The sequence below is a fragment of the Oncorhynchus kisutch genome, linkage group LG12 (genome assembly GCF_002021735.2).
Source record: "Oncorhynchus kisutch isolate 150728-3 linkage group LG12, Okis_V2, whole genome shotgun sequence".
Classification (NCBI taxonomy): domain Eukaryota; kingdom Metazoa; phylum Chordata; class Actinopteri; order Salmoniformes; family Salmonidae; genus Oncorhynchus; species Oncorhynchus kisutch.
The window spans coordinates 14,002,978-14,023,092 of record NC_034185.2 but is presented as its reverse complement, the minus strand read 5'-3'; the positions used below and the strand labels follow the sequence as shown (position 1 = coordinate 14,023,092).

Below are 20,115 nucleotides of genomic sequence, written 5' to 3'. Positions count from 1 at the left end.
TGTGGACAACTACAAATACCTAGGTGTCTGGCTAGACTGCAAACTCTCCTTCCAGACTCATATTAAAAATCTCCAATCCAAAATTAAATCTAGAATTGGCGTCCTATTTCGCAACAAAGCCTACTTCACTCACGCCCCGCCGAACATACCCTCGTAAAACTGACTATCCTGCCGATCCTCGACTTTGACGATGTAATTTACAAAATAGCCTCCAACACTCTACTCAGCAAACTGGATGCAGTCTATCACAGTGCCATCAGTTTTGTCACCAAAGCCCCATATACCACCCACCACTGGGACCTGTATGCTCTCGTCGGCTGGCCTTCGCTACATGTTTGTCGCCAGACCCACTGGCTCCAGGTCATCTATAAGTCTTTGCTAGGGAAAGCTCCGCTGTATCTCAGCTCACTGGTCACCATAACAACACCCACCCGTAGTACGCATTCCAGCAGGTATATCTCTCTGGTCATCCCCAAAGCCAACACCTCCTTTGGCCACTTTTCCTTCCAGTTCTCTGCTGCCAATGACTGGAACGAACTGCAAAAATTACTGAAGTTGGAGACTTATATCTCCCTCACTAACTTTAAACATCAGCTATCTGAGCAGCTAACCGATTGCTGCAGCTGTACACAGCCCATCTGTAAATTGCCCATTCAATCTACCTACCTCATCCCCTTATTGTTTTTATTTACTGTTTTGCTCTTTTGCACACTAGTATTTCTGCTTGCACATCATCATCTGCACATCTATCATTCCAGTGTTAATTTGCTAAATTGTAATTACTTTGCCACTATGGCCTATTTATTGCCTTACCTTCTCACGCCATTTGCACATACTGTATATATATACTTTTTTTCTATTGTGTTATTGACTGTACGCTTGTTTATTCCATGTGTAACTCTGTTGTTGTTTGTGTTGTTTTGTTTTATCTTGGCCAGGTCGCAGTTGTAAATGAGAACTTGTTCTCAACTGACCAACCTGGTTAAATAAAGTTGAAATAAAAAATAAATTACTTTTTTTATTTACATGAATCCTTTTCACCGTTTTCTTTCTGTCATGCATAAAGACGCTCTGAAACTGTATTTTAAATGATTTGTAAATACTTTCCTAAACTTATATAATCTAGAATTGAAGCTGAACTGGAGACACATATGCATATATTTAGATGGCTCCCGACTGGTGCAGCGGTCTAAGGCACTATCACAACTGGCCATGATTGGGAGTCCCATAGGGTGGCGCACAATTGGCCCAGAGTCATCCGGGTTTGGCTGGGGTAGGCCATCATTGTAAATAAGAATTTGTTCTTAACAGACATGCCTAGTTAAATAAAGGTTAAATAAAAAAATACTATTAAAATATATCCCTAATATCTGAACCAGTTCTCTCAATATGTTCTCGTGAGTCTGTCGATAAAATTCTAACTGAAAGGTACACCATTTTTAATAAGGGATGGCTTAAGATACTGGACACGTACTGAAAACCCTATTGAATGAAAACTCAATGAGAAAATCTGTTGAAAGGGCAAGTGGGAGGGTTTCAACTGTTGAATGAAATGTATTCAGAGCGTGCAAAGTAGCCACACCTGCAGAGCTAGTGACCGAATAAGTTAAATCTGAACAGAAAATACTGAGAACTGTGTAGGAAAGGTGTATGAATCAGCCCCTTAATGAACTGAATTTTCATTCACTGCCTGAATTGAAAAGAGAATTGACCCCAACCCTGAGTCAGACAGCAATATCCATTAATTATAATCCACATAATAATTCACATTTCCGATTGCTACAGGACTATTTTCATGCTTTGGCAAATTAAGATCCTACACCTGTATGCTATCATTGAGGTATGATGAGTAGGTTCACCCTTAGTCAATTTATGCTTGATCTGAAAATGTAGTCAGACGCTACATATTGAGGGTGTGACGCAATTGCGTAGCCTCCAGAGGCCACATTTTGTAACAGTGAGGAGGTATAGCTCTACATTGACAACATTTGTTGACGGTAGGTGGGGTGGAAGGTCCTGTATAAACACAAACTCACTTCCTTGACAACTTCCTACACAACAACTCTGCGCTGTTCCGCAACTCTGCGCTGCTCTCTCTTTCTGTGTGTGCGCGTGTGTGGCTGCAGGTATTTAATGAGCATGTCTCTTCCTCCTCTCACCGAGCTGCAGGTAGGTATTTAATGAGCACGTCGCTACCTCCTCTCAGTTTTGATAGAGCTTTGAACATCTACAACAAATAAAATGACCATGAACTGTGGGATTTCAAGGGCGCTGACATAAGAAATCCAACATGTGGGGTCTATTGAAAATAAACGTTTAAATAATTTGAGGACAGAAGAAGTAAGTCTACTGTACATTGATAGGCCGTCATTGTAATAATAACTTGTTCTTACTAGTTAACTAAAAATGATAGTGGGAAACAATACTGTTTTCCTTTTCCAAATGGCACCCTATTCCCTTTATAGTGCACTACTTTTTACTAGGACCAATATGGCTCTGATCAAAAGTAGGGCACTATGTAGGGAATAGGATGCCATTTGGGAGGCTCACTCAGTAATTCCTGGCCTGTATTCAGAAAGAGTCTGAATGAATGCTGATCTACAGTAGGATCAGTTTGGCCCTTTAGATCAAACAATAGTATTTGTGTCTTACAGGATTGGGATAAATTCCATTTAAATTTAGTCAGTTCGGGAATTAAATTCCAATTCCAAAATGTCACATCACACATTTTTGGGGGGATTTTAAGTTTTTCTGAAATTTCTGAATTGAAATAGAATTGACCTTACACTGCTCTCGTAACAGCAGGGTTAAGGTCCTGTAACGGCTCTCGTTGGTAGAAGGAGACCATGGCGTACATTGTATTTTTATCGATGACACCAAAAAAATAAATGACTGAACGCGCACAGTTCTGTAAGGGTAAGACACTAAACAGAAAACAAGATCCCACAAAAACCCAAACGGAAAATGACAACTTATATATGCTCCCCAATCAGAGACAACGATAGACAGCTGCCTCTGATTGGGAACCACACTCGGCCAAAAACAAAGAAATAGAAAACATAGACTTTCCCACCCGAGTCACACCCTGACCTAACCAAACATAGAGAATAATAAGGATTTTTAAGGTCAGGGCGTGACAGGTTCATAGTTGTGAGCCATGATCCTTGCTTTACCACAATGGCACATGTATTCACAAAGGTGCCAGGAATCAGGCAAGACCTTAATGGAGAGAGTATTTATATAAGGCACTGTAGTTCAGAGATGGAAGATGACAACCTATTTATCAGGTGCTATGAATCATGATGGGGTGTATATCAATCAAACATTTAATGCGTCCCAAATGGCACCTTATTCCCTTTATAGTGCCCATAGGGCTCTGGTGAAAAGTAGTGCACTATATAGGGATAGAGTGCCATTTTGGATGAACACAATTTTCTATTCAATCAAACACTGTAAATCACAGCAATTCCATAAAGCATTTTTAGCCACAACTTGTTTTCAGTCTATTACTATAAAGCACTATAGCGTTCACAGCATTTTATTGAGATGCCATTCTCTACCCAAATGATTTTGACTGAAATATTTAGGTTGGCAAAAATACATTTCAGTTTTTCAAATGTAGAATATGAAGTTGTTATTAGTATTTATTTTACAAGGCAGAGTTATTGAGCACTTACTAGTCATACTCATATCACATCACCCTCATTTGGAAGATGAATTACATTTTAACTCTTCATCTTGTAATGAACCATGTTTGTTTGGCGTGAATGAAAAGCCCTGCCAATAACATTTTAAAAGACCTACCAATAACATTGTAAAAGCCATGCCAATAACCTATTAAAAGCCCTGTTAATAACCGTTTAAAAGACCTGCCAATAATATTTTAAAGGCCCTGTTAATAACATTGTAAAGCACTGCCAATAACATTTTAAAAACCCTGTCAATAACCTTTTAAAAGCCCTGTCAATAACTGTTTAAAAGCCCTGTTAATAACCTTTTAAAAGCCCTGTTAATAACCTTTTAAAAGCCCTGTCAATAACCTTGTAAAAAACCTTTTAATATCCGTTTAAAAGCCCTGTTAATAACCTTTTAAACTCCCTGTTAATAACCTTTTAAAAGCCCCGCCAATAACCTTTTTTTTTATCACTGTCAGTCAGTCATTACAGTGCGGCCCGATGCCAGAGCACACACTCCGTCTCGTCCATCCTGATCAGAGAGAAAGGTCACCTGTTCGTGGGCAGAACGAGCGTAGGACGCATAAAGATGCACTAGAGATCTCTTATCTTTGCAATCTTTGTCTTATGCCACCAGCTATTGAGGGCTTTTTCTCTTTTAAAGTGGTCAATTTCCTCTCCTATGATTGTCTTGGCAGTACATAGGTGCGTACCACCACCTAATGTGCCGGAGTGTGTGAAGTCAGAACACGTCAAAGTTGGTGATTTAATTATGAAATGTTTACTCGGGAGTGTAATTCATTGGCTGACACCTCCTGCTGACTTGGATGGAATTATTTAATCCTTCTTTAACCCATAGCAAGTCCCACCCAGTTGGCTACTTCAAAATGGTTAAAGCCCTCAATTGCGCTGTCCATGGTAAAACGGGCTTTGGCGCCCTCTATCCAACTCTATTGTACGATGCCGGGGGAAACCGCTCCGACGTCCGCTGACGTTTCAGGAAGCCATGTTTTCTTCCGCTCTTCAGCAAATATTTATGATCAGGGTTTAATTTTCATTAGTAACCACCTCTGGAGACGTGGGTGCTGCTTTACAAGAGTCATAAATTATTGGGTCTCTCACTTACTGTGATCAAGGCCTCCTGAGGACAGAGAGGCCTGTGCCACATCCGCAGAGGACAAACTCACTGATTCTCTCTCTCTCTCTCTCTCTTTCACTCCCTTACCTCTCTCTCTCGCTCCCTACCTCCATCTCTCTCTTCATCTCTCTCTCTCGCTCTCTCTCTCTCTCTTTCTCGCTCTCTCTCTCTCTCCATTGATTTCAATACCATTAAAAAACAGGAGAAGAAGAATGAAGTGCATATACAAGTGAGACAATGCAGAGGGGAAACCACAAAGTATTACCACCACCAGATCACTAGATCCACCAGGCTGATTGACCTGTAGAAAAGTAGCTGTCACAAAGACATCCTGTCACAAAGGTGTCCATTTTCTATTCATGTATAGTTGTTTTCAACCATGTATTATACATTAGAACAACTGTTCAGGACAGGTCACTCAATAGTCTACTAGGGAGTTTATCGTGCAAAAACATTGAATATGATGCCACCTAGTGCCAGTGGATCTTATAAGGGTATCCAAAAAATATACAGAAGCCTTTATTGAAATGCAAGAGGTGTTTGTCTCAAATGTGTGTGTGAGTATGTAAGTGAGTGTGTATATATATATATATATATATATATATATATACATACATACAGACAGAGAAAGACCTTTTAGCCAATCAAAACACAGAATCATTTGCAGTTGTTACCTGAAGAGTGGGCCTGTTTTATTTGTCCGTTTTGAGGCCTAGCTCTTTCTCTGTCAGAGACACAACCGCTGGTCCTTAACAACCAGGGCTGGCACATTTCACCTCCTCCAGAAAGAACACTCTCCCCGGGGTCATACTGAGACACCTCCCCCTCCTTCTTATTGTTTAAGTGAAAAATATAATCAGAGTCCCAGCTCACTGTCAGTTAGTGACATAACTGATCGTTCCTTCAGAGACTCAGGGCTGGCACACCTGATGTCATCGGCCAGGAAAGCTTTCTTCTGGTTCTTCTGCAGCCACTTCCACAGGTCCTCCACCTTCTTATCACACACCCAGGGGTTCTGGCTGAAAGCCACCCAAAGATGGTTGCTTGTCCATGGGGAGGAGAGCTGCTCCAGCAGGGTGTTGGAGATGTGACCAAGCCGGTTGAAGTTGAGAAACAGGAACTCGAGGCGATGGAGCCCCTGGAGGAGAGTCGGGGGAAGCCTCTCCAGTTGGTTCTCCTGGAGGAAGAGGTGCGTCAGGTTTGGGGTGTTCCTGAAGGCGGAAGGGTCCAGGGCGCTGAGTTGGTTCCCCTCCAGGTTGAGCCTCTCTAGGCTGCTCAGAGGATTCAGTGCTCCCGCCAGGAGCTTCTCCAGGCGGTTATGGGAGAGGTCAAGGTTCTTCAGGTGGCGTAGTTTCTGGAACAGGGCTGTGGGTACGGCCGTCAAGTGGTTCCCTGATAGGTCCAGCCAGGTGAGGTTACTGTTGTCAGGGAGCCAATCAGCATCCACACCGCTGATCAGGTTGATCTTCAGCACCAGGTTACGCAGCGGAGCGTGGCTGAAGACATATGGTGGCAGGAAGTGCAGGTGGTTCCCTGTGAGATCCAACGTGTGCAGGTGAGGGACAGCTCTGAGGAGATCTGAAGGAAGTGTGCTCAGGTTGTTGTAATATAGTTGGAGCTCTTTCAGAATGGGCGTGGCCTGTAAGTGGTTGGCAGTAATCGTGCTGAGGTTGGTGGATTGGATGGACAAGGTGGTGGTGTTGCCTGGGAGACCATCGGAGGGGAACTGGGAGAGGGAGTCGTCACTGCAGACCACCTTGGTGTCGCTGGAAGAGAAATGGCAGGTGCACATGTCTGGGCAAGAGAGGGCGCCATTGCTACGGCTGCAACAACAGGTCAGCACACACAGAGGAAGGAGGAACCAGGTGCTCATCTTTCTAAAACTGTGAAACAAAGAGATAGTTGGGCCTCAAAACATACATGATTTAATATTTGCAGAAGTGTATGTTAACGCAAAAGACATAGGTGACTCATAAATCATAAAGAATTCCATAATACTCTGTAACATCAAGTCCATTATACATGCGGTTGTTTTAATGGATGATAATATTCTGATCGGTATCTTTCAATGTTCGATATAATCATAAGTCGTAAATAATGCATAACAAATAACTTGAGTTATAGTTTTTTTCAGATACAGATAAAAGCATTGTTTGTCAAGAGGATTAAGACACAGTAATTCAATCAAAGTCCTTTAGTTCACCTTACCTGAAGTCTTGCTGTCATTCATGTTTTGTTGCCTTCATTGGCTTGCTTGTTTCATCTGCTCTTACGACTATTTCAATGCTCCTTATATAAAATGTGTGTGTGTGTGTTTTTGTGTGGGTCAGGCTATGCACCAGACAGAGTAAATAATGAGTGGGTTTAGATAAAGTCCACAACCTGTTTTTGTGGATTTATTGCAAAATGTAAACAAAGAAATAGAATCCTGGCCAACTGGGGAATTTCCATTCTTAGTCATTCATCATACGCTTATTATTTTGCTGTAACTATTTTTGGGGTAGTTGAAAACATGACACATGACATGGGCACTCTACACAACGACAAAATATCATGTAAATTAGCAGTTGAATTACAGCTATTGTCACGCCCTGGGGCCTGTTGCACAAAACTAGGATAAGGGATTAAGCCAGGATATCTTGGTGATCCTGGCTCAATTGATCCGTAATCCGGTTGCACTAAAGATGGATAGGGGGCAGGAGGATATGTTATGGTATAAATTACCATGGAGATTTATTCTGTGGAGCTAGCCTGCTCCAGACCAGGCTAAATTCCAGGATCTATTTAATCTCATCCCTAATGTCAGTCAGCAGTCACCACAAATGGAAACCAATAGTTATTTCACTGCTCACTATACATTGTTATCACATAACTAGACCCACTGTTATTATTTAAACGTTTGTGATCATTAATTTCAATGATTTTGGATAAAAAATGATTTTTAGATGTTGCTATCATTAGATAATTTACAGTTTCCCATAGACTATAAGGCTATATATAAAATGATAGAATATTAGGGCCACAGAGGGGAAAAAAAACACAAGTCATAATATTGTAACCAGTTGTTTTAAAGGAGGACAGTTGTTAAAATGACAGATGTGGGGCATTTCGTGAAATTGTACTTCAGTATGGTTTCATAAACAAAGATGGTGCCAGAATATTAAGTATCACATTGTCATAAGTATCAAAACTGTAAAAACAATATGTAGCTTTTCTGCAGAAAGAACCAGCCTCATAAATGTATGACTTTATCCTTTTTCTTCAGTGTGGCCCTAGTACTCTGTCATATAAACAAATACACATTCCATATGAATATAAAAACAATGTGTAACATTATGTTCCTTTATTGAATAAGGACAAAACAAAGCAGGTAAACCATCAGCTCCTTTCGAAACTGAAGTCACAGTGACTCTACAAGATGGAAAGCACAGAATCCAAGCATATTATACAAAATGATACATACACATTCAAAGGTCTGTATATAACACACCCTGCATGTCTGCACACTAAAATAAATGCAGGACAAATCCATACACATCAACTGAACAGACAAATGAATGGATGCAGTAGCCTCCCTGCAGCCTTGTATTACACACAGTATACCGCACAAACATCATAAGAGGCCAAATTCGTCAAAAAACGAACCCAAAAAAACCCAAATTCCTCTGCCACCGCAGGACATATTTAACCAAAATTGAAAGCACACATACTAACTAAAATAATTCAACACATATTGGTCCCTCAGCAGCCGACCACTGTCGTCATCAGGGAAGATTGCCGGATTGTCCCAGTCCATGGCTGGTGGCACTCTGGGGGCCCTCTCCTTCCTCAGGCAGGCCACATTGTGGAGGACAGCACAAGCCACAGTAATATCACATGCCCTAACAGGGCTGACCCTTAATTTGTGAAGGCAGTGAAAGCGTGCCTTCAGGAGGCCAAAGGTCATTTCAACTCTGGCCCTGGTCCTGGCATGGGCATGGTTGTAGGCCTGCTGTGCTTCCTGGGGGTCTGTGAAAGGTGTCAGGAGAAAAGGCTGGCAGCCATACCCCCTGTCTCCCAGCAACACACCAGAGAATTCACCTGTCAACACAAAATCTCATCATTACTACCTCATAAACACAGCGATATTCTTGACACAGCCATGATGGTTATAAATAGGGGTTGTGTGGCTTACCTTGTGATAGATTTCAGAGGCCCGAAAGATTCTGGAGTCATGGACTGAGCCAGGCCATTTTGCCACAACATTGCTGATCACACAGTCAGCATTGCAGACCATCTGAAATCATAAGATGAGGAATATTACACCAATCAATGCACATCACTGGCAATGCAGAGTGTTCGTCAATGGACAATATCAAAAAGTTATGTTCACCTGAACATTAATGCTGTGAAAGGATTTCCTATTCACAAAATCGGCCTCATGGGCACCTGAGGGGGCTTTTATCCTTATGTGTGTGCAGTCCACTGCACCAATGACATTGGGGAAACCTGTCACACAAAGTAATGAGTATCCTACTATGTGTTAACAGTTGTCCTGTAATTTGTAGATCCTCTTACCTGCAATCCTATAGAACTCCTCTTTGATGTCACAGAGTCATCTGTGGCCAGGGAAGGAGATGAAGACATCTGCTAATGCTTTGATAGCCAGACACACACACTCCTTATTGTGCGGCAAATTGTGGCCTTGTTCAGCTGTTCTGCATCCCCCACTGAGTACAGGAAGGCTCCACTAGCAAAAAAGCGCAAGGCCACACAAACCATTTGCTCCACACTCAGTGCATGGCTCCGTGCAGTGCGGTGCTTAATCCTGGGACCCAGTAGTCTGCATAGATACCTGATGCCATCTGCAGAAAACCTGTATCTTTCATATAGATGGTCATCAGGGAAGGCCAGTGCGTCCAACCGGTCCCTGAAGACCCTTTCTCGCCTGAAGGCTCTCCTCAGCACAAGTGCTTCTTCATCCACCACATCTCGCACGAATGGGCATGCCATTGTCAGAGCAGAAAGGAACACACAATTTTGGGCCTTCATATAGGCTAGTGGCCACACCTGGTGCTGGGGGGGTGGGCAAAAGAGGGCGATGCCTTATAACGATGACTTGGTTGTACTGATTGCTGGGAAAATTAAAAAAAACTTAGAAAGATGCCACCGTCCTGTGTGCTCACAATAAGAGCTCATATGTCATGGCTCACTTGACTTTACGAGAATATACCTAATTTTTATTTTGAGCTGTGTCATCTTCTTGGAGCTGGGGGAGGAAAGAAAAATAATGATTAATACATTTGTGTTACAGTTAGCATACAGTGTACATTGAAGGCATATCTCACCTCCCTCTCAAGTTTTTTTATTTCAAGGTCCAGTTTCCTAATTGTCCTCTTTTTTATTTCGAACTCCAGTGCAAGATTTTCCCTCTTTTTCTTCTTGTACTGAATGTCTATGTCTGCCAGTTCTATTTGGCGCCGGAGGTGGTTGCCATACAACTTTCTGATAGCTTGTGAGCTCTGTGAACACAATACAATTAGCGCAGCTGGAATTTGGCAGGATGTGGTGTCCTTTTATTAATACGCACTATGTTGCCAGGCTGGTTTTCCCACTGTATAGCATCTGGGTCCTGTAAAAGAAATTAGATTTTTTGATTTTGATGAGGACTCCTCACCATTGTAGAGTAAATAGTACTTTCACAGTCTTAACATGATACCTCATGCCTTCTGGAATCCAGAGAGATGGTCTCCTCCTCATCATCATGTGCTGTTGCTGCTGCACTGGGGCCTTCACCCTATCACATTTAATCGGATTCATATTGAAGCTAGTAGACAAGACATGCCAGGCCTACAGTATGCCTTTGATGGAGTACTCACTGGATCAGCATAGTCTGGTGCTTGTGCTGGTGGCTCTAACAGGAACACAGTGCTGCCAGACACTGCAAGGCAATAGGTAAACCAAAGTCAGACAGTCCAAATTGATTCAATATGAATGTGGTTGTATCCCATGTAGAGATGGAAGGACATACCTTGAATGAAGCGGGTGGCATCTTGGGAGGAACCTATGCTCGTCTCTTTCCCCCCAGGGATCCCCTCTAAGACGGGCCTGCCTTTATTTAGCTCCAAGGCCATGTCCTCTGCTGGGGTAAGGTCAGCCTTTGGTGACCCACCACCCGTGCCTTGTCTGTGGGTATTCTTTTTCACTGCTAAAACAGTACAGACAATGTGTGAGCAGGCACCTTCTGGGTACAATATATGCTTGTGCTTTGTTAAATATTAGTCAGGGACCATACCATTCTGCAGAATGTTCTTGTATTTGATTTTGACCTGCTGCCATGTCCGTTTTGGCCCGTTCATGTTTAATCTACACACACACACACACACACACACACACACACACACACATTTAATGGAGTCACACTGCAAAAAATTACTTGGTATTTTTGTCTTGTTTTCAGTAAAAATATCAAAAAATTTATCATAGCTTTATACAGTGTGATGGAGTTACTTTACACAATTTCACTCATATCTGCAGTGCATTTCAATAAAAAATGTAACCGTTTCATAATTACAGTACAACTGCATTTTTGGAGATGTGAATTAAATATTTGAATTGTAATTGTGATGTTTCAGCGGAGCGGTGAGTGTGTATTTGTGCACTACTTACGCATTCAGGCGGTCTGCAATACTTTGCCACGCTTTTTCTCTTTGCTTTATCACTGTGGCGGTGTTGCCTTTCTTCTTAATTATATCTTTTACCTCCTCGTATGCCTCCATGAGGATTTGTGCTTCCGACGGGGAAAAGTACGCGGCTCTAGTTGCCATGGTAAATCAGTTAATCTGTGATCTGTGGCGGGGTCTATTTGAGTGAGCCGTGAGCGCGCACCTATCCAGGATTGGTTTCACCTGGTTTAATGAATCCGTGTCTGCTCATCCTGGCTTGGTCTTTGTGCAACCAATTAAGCCTGGACGCACATGTTTTGGCTTCATTGAGCTCAGCTGAGTCATTTATCCCGGATGTCTTAATTCTACTTTTGTGCAACAGGCCCCTGGTCTTAGTATTTTGTGTTTTCTTTATTATTTTGGTCAGGCCAGGGTGTGACATGGGTTTATTGTGGTGTGTTTTGTCTTGGGGTTTTGTTAGGTATTGGTTTTGTGGCTTAGTGGGGGTATCTAGCATAGTCTATGGCTGTCTGGAGTAGTTCTCAATCAGAGGCAGGTGTTTATCGTTGTCTCTGATTGGGAACCATATTTAGGCAGCCATATTCTTTTGAGTGTTTCGTGGGTGATTGTTCCTGTCTTTGTTGTCACCAGATAGGCTGTTTAGGTTTTCGCACATGTATTGTTTTTGTTAGTTTATTCATGTATAGTTTTCTTCATTAAAAAACAATCACGCTGCATTTTGGTCCCCCTCTACTTCACCTAAAGAAAACCGTTATAGCTATTTTTGTTACGTTCGTTGTTGGAATGAGACCAAGGTGCAGCGTGGTAGGAGAACATCTTACTTTTATTTCAAATGAACACCAAAAATACAACCCGACCGTAAACTTATGCAGGCTATACAGGAACTAACCAAATCAAGATCCCGCAACTGAAGGTGGGAAAAAGGTCTGCCTAAGTATGATCCCTAATCAGAGTCAACGATAAACAGCTGCCTGTGATTGGGAACCATACTAGGCCAACAAAGAAATAGAAACATAGATTTGCCCATCCAAGTCACACCCTGACCTAACCAAATAGAGAATAGAAAAGGCTCTAAGGTCAGGGCATGACAATTTTGGTAATATTTAACAGGTCAAATATAAATTGTTGATGTGAACAAAGAGACTGCGGTGGCCTGTTGTTTGCATTTCCTTCAGTTATGTTCAGAGATTAATATCAGTACGTGTTTAATTAAGTCTTTAACATCTGACTACTTTTACAACAATTTGACTTAATACATCATTATTTAATAGGCATATTATTCAGTCAAGACGTGGGGCCAGTTGGTGGGGTATTTATACCCCTTTCTGACAGACTAAGGTGCTAGAGAGCAAGGATAGGACACCAAGATAAGTCATTTAAAACTGATAATTCATAATCTGAGTGAAAAAGGTTTGATGGATCAGAGTCCTAGCTCACTGTCAGTTAGTGACATAACTGATCGTTCCTTCAGAGACTCAGGTCTGGCACACCTGATGTCATCGGCCAGGAAAGCTTTCTTCTGGTTCTTCTGCAGCCACCTCCATAGGTACTCCACCTTGCCATCGCACACCCAAGGGTTCACCGTGAGGTCCAACCCCTGCTCATCAATGGAGTGAAGTTGGTCCAGCAGACCAGGAGGGATGTGGCTCAGCAGGTTATCATCCAGACTCAGGTGCGCCAGGTTTGGGAGGCCATGGAACAGGGTTGGTGGCAGTTGTCCAAGCCGGTTCTCCAGAAGAAACAGGTGTGTCAGGTTGAGGTTGTTACTGAAGGTAGACACGTCCAGGGTGCTGAGTTTGTTCCCCTCCAGCGTCAGCCTCTCCAGTTTGGTCAGAGGGTGTAACGAATTTGGCGGGAGCTTCTCCAGGTGGTTATGTGAGAGGTCAAGGTTCTTCAGGTGGCGTAGTTTCTGGAACAGGGCTGTGGGTACGGCCGTCAAACGGTTCCCTGACAGGTCCAGCCAGGTGAGGTTACTGTTGTCAGGGAGCCAATTAGCATCCGCACTGCTGATCAGGTTGTTCTTCAGCACCAGGTCACGCAGTGGAGCGTGGCTGAAGACATTGGCGGGAAGCTGATCCAATGCGTTACCCGAGAGAGCCACCGAGAACAGGTGAGGGACACCCCTGAAGAGATCTGAGGGAAGGGTGCTCAGGTTGTTGTTGTACAGGTAGAGCTCCTGTAGAAGGGGTGTAGCTCTCAGGTGCTGTTCTGAGATGGAGCTGATGTTGGTGAACTGGATGGTGAGGGAGGTTGTGTTGCTTGGAAGACCGTAGGAGGGGAACTGGGTGAGGGGGACTTCATTACAGACCACCTCTGTTTTTCTTGGGGATATGTAGCATTTGCAAAGGGCTGGGCAAGAGAAGGTGCCATGGCAACAACATGCCAGAAACAGGAGAGGAAGGAGAAACCAGATCTTCATCACTTAGGCACTGAGCAAGGGAAAAGAGAGAGGAATGCTCATAAATGTTAGTTATTCTCCTTTCGGGAAATTAAAATTGCTTAGCAATTAAAATGCAATTGCTAAAGTGCTGTGCCTATAATGTTATTACAAGTGTAAATAATTTATTTGATTACATTAAATGTGGATATTTCCAACTACAGTAGGTTACATTTCTCAGTGCTTAGATCACTAGTATAGGCTAAAGACATGTCCTTAGGCTTCTGTCCAAAACTATGAGAATATTGATCAATAAAAAGATCTTTGAAGTTTCACTTACCCTGGTTTTATAATAGTCTAAGATGATGCTGTAAATTATACCAGCTCCTGTTTTGTATCGTCCAGTCAGAATGGTTTCAACATTGTAGACGGGAATTAGGAAGGTGGATAGCCTGTCCTACAATCATTAATCATTGAGTAAATAATGAGCGATCAGCACTTGGCGGGAACAAACAGTTCCAAAAGTGAATCACAAACCTTTGGAGAAATAGGCCTACATTCATCTGTGTCATATTTCTTTCACGTTTTTCAAACTCACTGACCATCATATAGGCAGGCACACCTATAACTAAACATACAGTATATAGGCTACTGTTGTAACTGTATAGTTTGTCATCCATGTAATGTAATATAACGCTTCTTTGAAATACAAGCCATACAAATTCGGGGGCGCACTTCAACGCTCACTATGTGATGGCCAAAAGGTTATTGCTTGAAGTAATATACTGGAAAAATGCTCAGCCACCTGTCCAATTCTCTCTGGTAGACTTACTACACGCTGTCAAGTCAATCCGGCAACTAACAGGAGTGATTGGAGACTACAAGTATCATTATTTTTTACCCAATACCAAGACAATATGCTAACGTCACCCGTAGACGACTCGAACATTTTGTTACACTTGTTAAATTATAGTACATTCTGCTTGTGTTTAGTGTCTAAAATCCCGTCGATTGTTCTCGTAGCAAGAGCGAAGTCTTCCAAGGGATTCAGCCTGAAGGGCTTGCTGTTGGAGTTGACTGGGTAAGTTAAGGGACATCTCCACACGTCTGTACTCACATAGCTGTGTTTCAGACTAGCCTATTGGTACATGTATGTAAAACTTAAGCATACATAGTCTAATTTGCACGGATAAATTGAGACATAAAAACAAAGGGTTTTATTTTTGTTTGGGGGGGGGGGGGGCTCTAGTACATTTCGATGTTTTTGTAATAACTAGTGATGGCTGTTTTGCTATTAACCAACTAGAAAACAGGTTACACCATCAACTACTAAATTAATGTCAAGTGGTTTGAAACATCTCATCTCCTCTGAGTAGGAACAGCATATGACATTCAATGTATTTCTTCTAAAGCATACTTCATGAGATATAGGACTATAACTCATCAAAGATGCATTTCCGATAACGTTTCCAGATGCTATACCTACCTTCTGAAATAACTTTGATCCCCCCTGAACTCTTCCTCAGCTTTCATTAACTTTGAAGCGACATGTAGGGGAAGAGGGGCTTAAACTAGGCATTCTATACTGTACTGGTCTCAGTATAGCTCGGCTGCAGCTGTGGTGCCCCATTACACTGTCACTCGACCCACTGGTAAATGTCAACTGGAAATGGATGGGGTACAGACTGATGGGGAGCATCTGACTTTGGGAGAAAGGAGCGAGGGGAACCAGGGTGTCAGTTGGCAGCATGGTAAAGGCAAGGGCGACTCCTAACCCAACACCTAGCTACCTTGTCAAGAGATTCGGATTCAGATGTAATAGCTAAGGTGTTGGGTTGACAGTCTAAATGTCCCGGGTTCAAGGCCAGGTCGGGACAACCTCATGACTTCACTACAGTACAACATACTACAGAAATCAGACTCCCCTAATCCTAATTCCCTGCAGTACAGTTTTGTGATTTAGTGTGTTGGCATACATGCAGCCTGTGTGTCTGGTCACTCTGCTGGTACTGGCATCTAAATGAATCCACTGTCTGTCTGCCTGCCTCTCTCTCTGTCTGTCTGTCCCTCTGTGTCCGTCTGCCTGTCTGTCTGCATGTCCTTCCATTCCAGATATGTCGTGTTTGTCACCTACCAGATTCACCATGCTGCACCATCTTCCACGTTCCTGGAGTACCCGATACTCATTGCCCAAGGTGATGTTGCACAAGATCATGCTATCATGTGCAATGATTCGTGCCTAGCCCCCATCATGGCACGAGTCATGAAAGGGTGTTCTTCCTGTGTGTGTGTGTGTTCTGAGTGAAATATATATAAATAGAGCATTGTGTGTGTGACAGAGAAGAAGATCCTTAAAGGTGAACTTCAGTATTTTACAACTTGATGTTAATGTTTTTTCATCTTGAAAGTATATGGACCAGGAGAAACTGTAATCCGGGGTTAGTTTTTCTTAAAAAATAGCTAATGTGCGCTAATGTGATTAGCATGAGGCTGTAAGTAACAACAACATTTCCCAGGACATAGACATATCTGATATGGGCAGAAGCTTACATTCTCATTAATCGAACTGCACTGTCCAATTTACACTATCTATTACAGTGAAATAATACCATGCTATTGTTTGAGGAGAGTGCACAGTTATGAACTTCAAAATATATTAATAAACCAATTAGGCACATTTGGGTAGACTTGAAACAACATTTTGAACAGCAATGCAATGGTTCATTGGATCAGTCTAAAACTTTGCACATACACTGCTGACATCTAGTTGCCAAAATCTAACTGCACCTAAACTGGAATAATACACTGTGGCCTTTCTCTTGCATTTCAAAGAAGATTTAAAAAATATTTTAAAAAGCATGTTTTTTTCTTTGTATTATCTTTTACCAGATCTAATGTGTTATATTATCCTACATTCATTTCACATTTCCACAAACAACAAAGTGTTTCCTTTCAAATGGTATCAAGAATATGCATATCCTTGCTTCAGGTCCTGAGCTACAGGCAGTTAGATTTGGTTATATCATTTTAGTCAAAAACCGATCCTTAACAGCCTATACAAACTAACTTAAGCTAACTTTAGCCACAGCTAGCTAAAACTCTATGGGAGTAATACGGGCAACTGTGCAATGTTACAAATGTCGTCTTTAATGTCAAATAATTCAGTTGGTTTGGCCATGATATTTAGAAAATTGTCACGGTTGACACTATACCATTGATAGCCAGCTAGAAGTGGCTAAAGTTAGCAGACGTTTGTAGAGGCAGTTTAATGAAATCTGAACCATGGATGACTTTTTATCCTTCCCATAGACTAGTTACAGGGTGAAGAATCATCTAACATTAACTACTGAAATCCCCCTTTAACAAGTCTGTTGTATTAACTAAGAGGTGTAAATTGAAGCACAGTGTATTTTTGTTTTAGACACCGTCCTGCTTCTGCTCATCCTCTATTACAATGGGAAAGCCAAGCACAGCTTGATCTACATTGCACTGTATCCTCCACCCAATCAGAATGCAGATGCTCAGGTAGATTTGACCGATTACAATCTTTCACAGACACAATTATACATTAAAGACCACTGAAAGGGGTGAGCGATGTGAGAGCGTGTATGCTATGCGTGTTTTTCTGAGGGCGATTGCGTTTTAATTGAAGGGGAGGGAGTCAGTACAAGCCTTTGACTCTCATGGCAACCGTAACCAATCACTGAGTACAAGCGTCTGACTCTCATGACAACCGTAACCAATCACTGAGTACAAGCGTCTGACTCGCATGACAACCCTAACCAATCACTGAGTATAAGCGGCTGACTCATGACAACCTTAACCAATCACTGAGTACAAGCGGCTGACTTTGACAATCCTAACCAATCACTGAGAAATGACAAACATTGCTCACTGTCAGCTGTTGTAGTCTTTAATGTTCCACTCTAGATTTGTAGGGGGATGGAAACTTGTCACACTACAAGATTGGATCATTGATCTGGCTATGGTAAGTATAGCATGTTTAAAGAAACTACAACTTGTAAGGCTTAGTGAAGGATTCATAAACTGTTTATAAGGCCTATATAGATGCTCCAGAAATCATCCAGCTGTTAGGTGACTTGTGTATAGGCCTTAATCCTGTTTCTGAGGGCCCACAGTGGGTGTGCAGGCTTTTGTTCCAGACCAACACAATCATCCAATCATCAAGCCCTTAGTTGAATCAGGTGCGTTAGGACAGATCTTCCCTCCGTTCTTACCCAGTGGGGCTTAAATCAGGCTGTCATTGTAAATACAAATGTGTTCTTAATTGACCTGCCTGGTAAAATAAAGGTAAAAATAAAATAATAATCTTCATGTCTGTTCTTGGTCCTGTTTCTACCCCTTCAGAGCCTCTGTACCTTAATCAGTGCCAGCAGTAAGTTTGCCTCTGCCCAGTGCCTGTACCAGTCCAAGGACTCCTCCGGGGTCAGTGCCCTCGCCTGGAGCATATCCTGCTACACCTGCTTGGGTGAGTACCAAGCCAAGGGAGGGGAAGAGACTGTGGTCCAATTCCTCTACCATTCAAAGTGTGCACTTGTTCACACCCCTTCATGTATTTACAAAGAATGGATTGGTGTAAGGAAATGATGGAAACTCCCAATACTTACATCCAATCCACTGCTTTTAAATCCATGAGGAGTGAACAGGTGGACACTTCAGGTTGAAGAGTAGAGAATCTGACCGCCAGTTTGGTACTAGAACAGTAGGCCTCTTCCATTGGTCATTTTGTATTGTGGGGGTCTGAATGTTTAAAGGGATATTTCACCCTTTTGTAATTTGGGTGAACTGTCCCTTTAATACAGTAATGGAGATATCATTGACTGTTTCGAGGGTTTGTTTGTGCGTCTATGTTTTTACACTCAAATCCTCTGTGTTTCAGCGAGGATGTTCACTACAATTATGACAACAGCAGACATACAAGGTCAGTATCTACTGCCTGCCTCACCATGTGATCTTAGTCCATAGAGATGTACTAGAGCTCATTTCATACTTTTGCTGAAAAAGGGTTTTAGGCCAAGTGGGTCCTCTACCCAACTCTATGGCTTCGATGAAATAGATCACTTTTCTGAAAGTTCAACAGAAGTTATAAACATTAGGAAGTGAGCTCACAGTGATCAGTTTGTGGCCTTTGGTTCTTTGATTCTTCCAGTTCTCACCCGGTTCGCGGTCTTGTCATCGCTCAATGGATTTGTGCTGGCCATGATATTCCACTACAGAAGAGATGTCAAAAAGGTGGAATGAGCTTTGGAGATGAGTCTGTCAGTCATCTGAGTCATATTCTTCAGGCAGCAAACAGAAGAACACATGAAGGGACTAACTGGACTTAAAACTGGACTGTCCTATAAAGAAAACTAGCATTTTCACTTGCACAATGTCTGACTTGTGAAACCACAAACAAGGTCTTATCCACTGGTCTTTTGGTCCCAGAACATGGTATTGAAGTAACCCTTAGGAAGAAAAAGTCTTAAATTCTCCAAAATTATGTGCAATACAAGTAAAACACATAATAAAGAATATTCACTGTCTTATCGAGTACAGTATTTATTCAGATTTTTTCTAACAAGCCATGTAGTAGACGGGCAGTGATATAGAACATAAATTGAATATATTGTTCCAGTTCTGTCTGATGGTCAGCATTGTTTACTGAAGCCTGAAAACTGATGACGAGAAACTCCGGGGGTGAAGTCTTCTCTAGGTACAGATCTAGGAATAGCTTCCCCTCCCCCAATCCTAATCGTAACCATTAGTGGGTTAAATTAAAAACTGACCCAGGATCAGCGTCCATTGGGGCGACTGTGGAAGAATATTCCCATATTGTACTTCATGGTTCACCTTATTCGGTCATAAAGACAAACACTTTAGCTTGTTTCCAGATCCATTTGTGCCGTTTTGCCCCTTTGGTTGGTGTTGTTGACAAGACAGCACAAACAGAACTGGGACTAGGCTACAAACACTTTACTCTGATAATGTAACATGATTTGAATGAAGTAATACACTCATCTAAGTATCAATTGTAGACTAAACTCAGATTTCACACTTTAAATTATATTTTTTATACATAGCCTATCTTGTAACATTACAGGGAGAAATATGTGCAGTGAAATATTTAGTTTTCGTAAAAATAAAACTATCACATACGGTACCAGTCAAAAGTTTGGACACACCTACTAATTCAAGGGTTTTTATTCATTAAAACTTTTTTCATACATTGTAGTATAATAGTGAAGACATCAAAACTAT

The 20,115-nt window shown here is 42.0% G+C and overlaps 3 protein-coding genes across 3 annotated transcripts; 1 reads left to right on the top strand and 2 right to left on the bottom strand.

Annotated features, from left to right (window-relative positions):
* Positions 1-3,522: 3,522 nt before the first annotated feature.
* LOC109900544 (leucine-rich alpha-2-glycoprotein-like) lies at positions 3,523-7,172 on the bottom strand. Its single transcript, XM_020496200.2, has 2 exons — positions 7,021-7,172; positions 3,523-6,695 (listed from the first exon to the last, which is right to left on the bottom strand). The coding sequence occupies exon 2, from the start codon at positions 6,683-6,685 to the stop codon at positions 5,669-5,671; it is 1,017 nt and encodes a 338-aa protein (XP_020351789.1). The 5' UTR covers positions 6,686-6,695; positions 7,021-7,172; the 3' UTR covers positions 3,523-5,668.
* Positions 7,173-12,282: 5,110 nt separating this feature from the next.
* LOC109900542 (leucine-rich alpha-2-glycoprotein) lies at positions 12,283-14,332 on the bottom strand. Its single transcript, XM_020496198.2, has 2 exons — positions 14,195-14,332; positions 12,283-13,906 (listed from the first exon to the last, which is right to left on the bottom strand). The coding sequence occupies exon 2, from the start codon at positions 13,894-13,896 to the stop codon at positions 12,898-12,900; it is 999 nt and encodes a 332-aa protein (XP_020351787.1). The 5' UTR covers positions 13,897-13,906; positions 14,195-14,332; the 3' UTR covers positions 12,283-12,897.
* Positions 14,333-14,609: 277 nt separating this feature from the next.
* On the top strand, positions 14,610-19,632 carry LOC109900543 (solute carrier family 66 member 3). The gene is made up of 7 exons (XM_020496199.2): positions 14,610-14,935; positions 15,967-16,049; positions 17,276-17,345; positions 17,785-17,842; positions 18,223-18,343; positions 18,755-18,796; positions 19,025-19,632. Exons 1-7 carry the CDS (start codon positions 14,772-14,774, stop codon positions 19,114-19,116), a joined length of 630 nt encoding a protein of 209 aa, XP_020351788.1. The 5' UTR covers positions 14,610-14,771; the 3' UTR covers positions 19,117-19,632.
* The last annotated feature ends 483 nt before the right edge of the window (positions 19,633-20,115 follow it).

Excerpts from the sequence above, each read along its gene's own strand:
- LOC109900544 (XM_020496200.2), bottom strand. The coding sequence starts at position 6,685 with ATGAGCACCTGGTTCCTCCTTCCTCTGTGTGTGCTGACCTGTTGTTGC.
- LOC109900542 (XM_020496198.2), bottom strand. The coding sequence starts at position 13,896 with ATGAAGATCTGGTTTCTCCTTCCTCTCCTGTTTCTGGCATGTTGTTGC.
- LOC109900543 (XM_020496199.2), top strand. The coding sequence starts at position 14,772 with ATGCTAACGTCACCCGTAGACGACTCGAACATTTTGTTACACTTGTTA. Across the intron at positions 14,936-15,966 it reads TTGCTGTTGGAGTTGACTGG|ATATGTCGTGTTTGTCACCT; the intron begins GTAAGTTAAGGG and ends CTTCCATTCCAG. Across the intron at positions 17,843-18,222 it reads GGATCATTGATCTGGCTATG|AGCCTCTGTACCTTAATCAG; the intron begins GTAAGTATAGCA and ends CTACCCCTTCAG.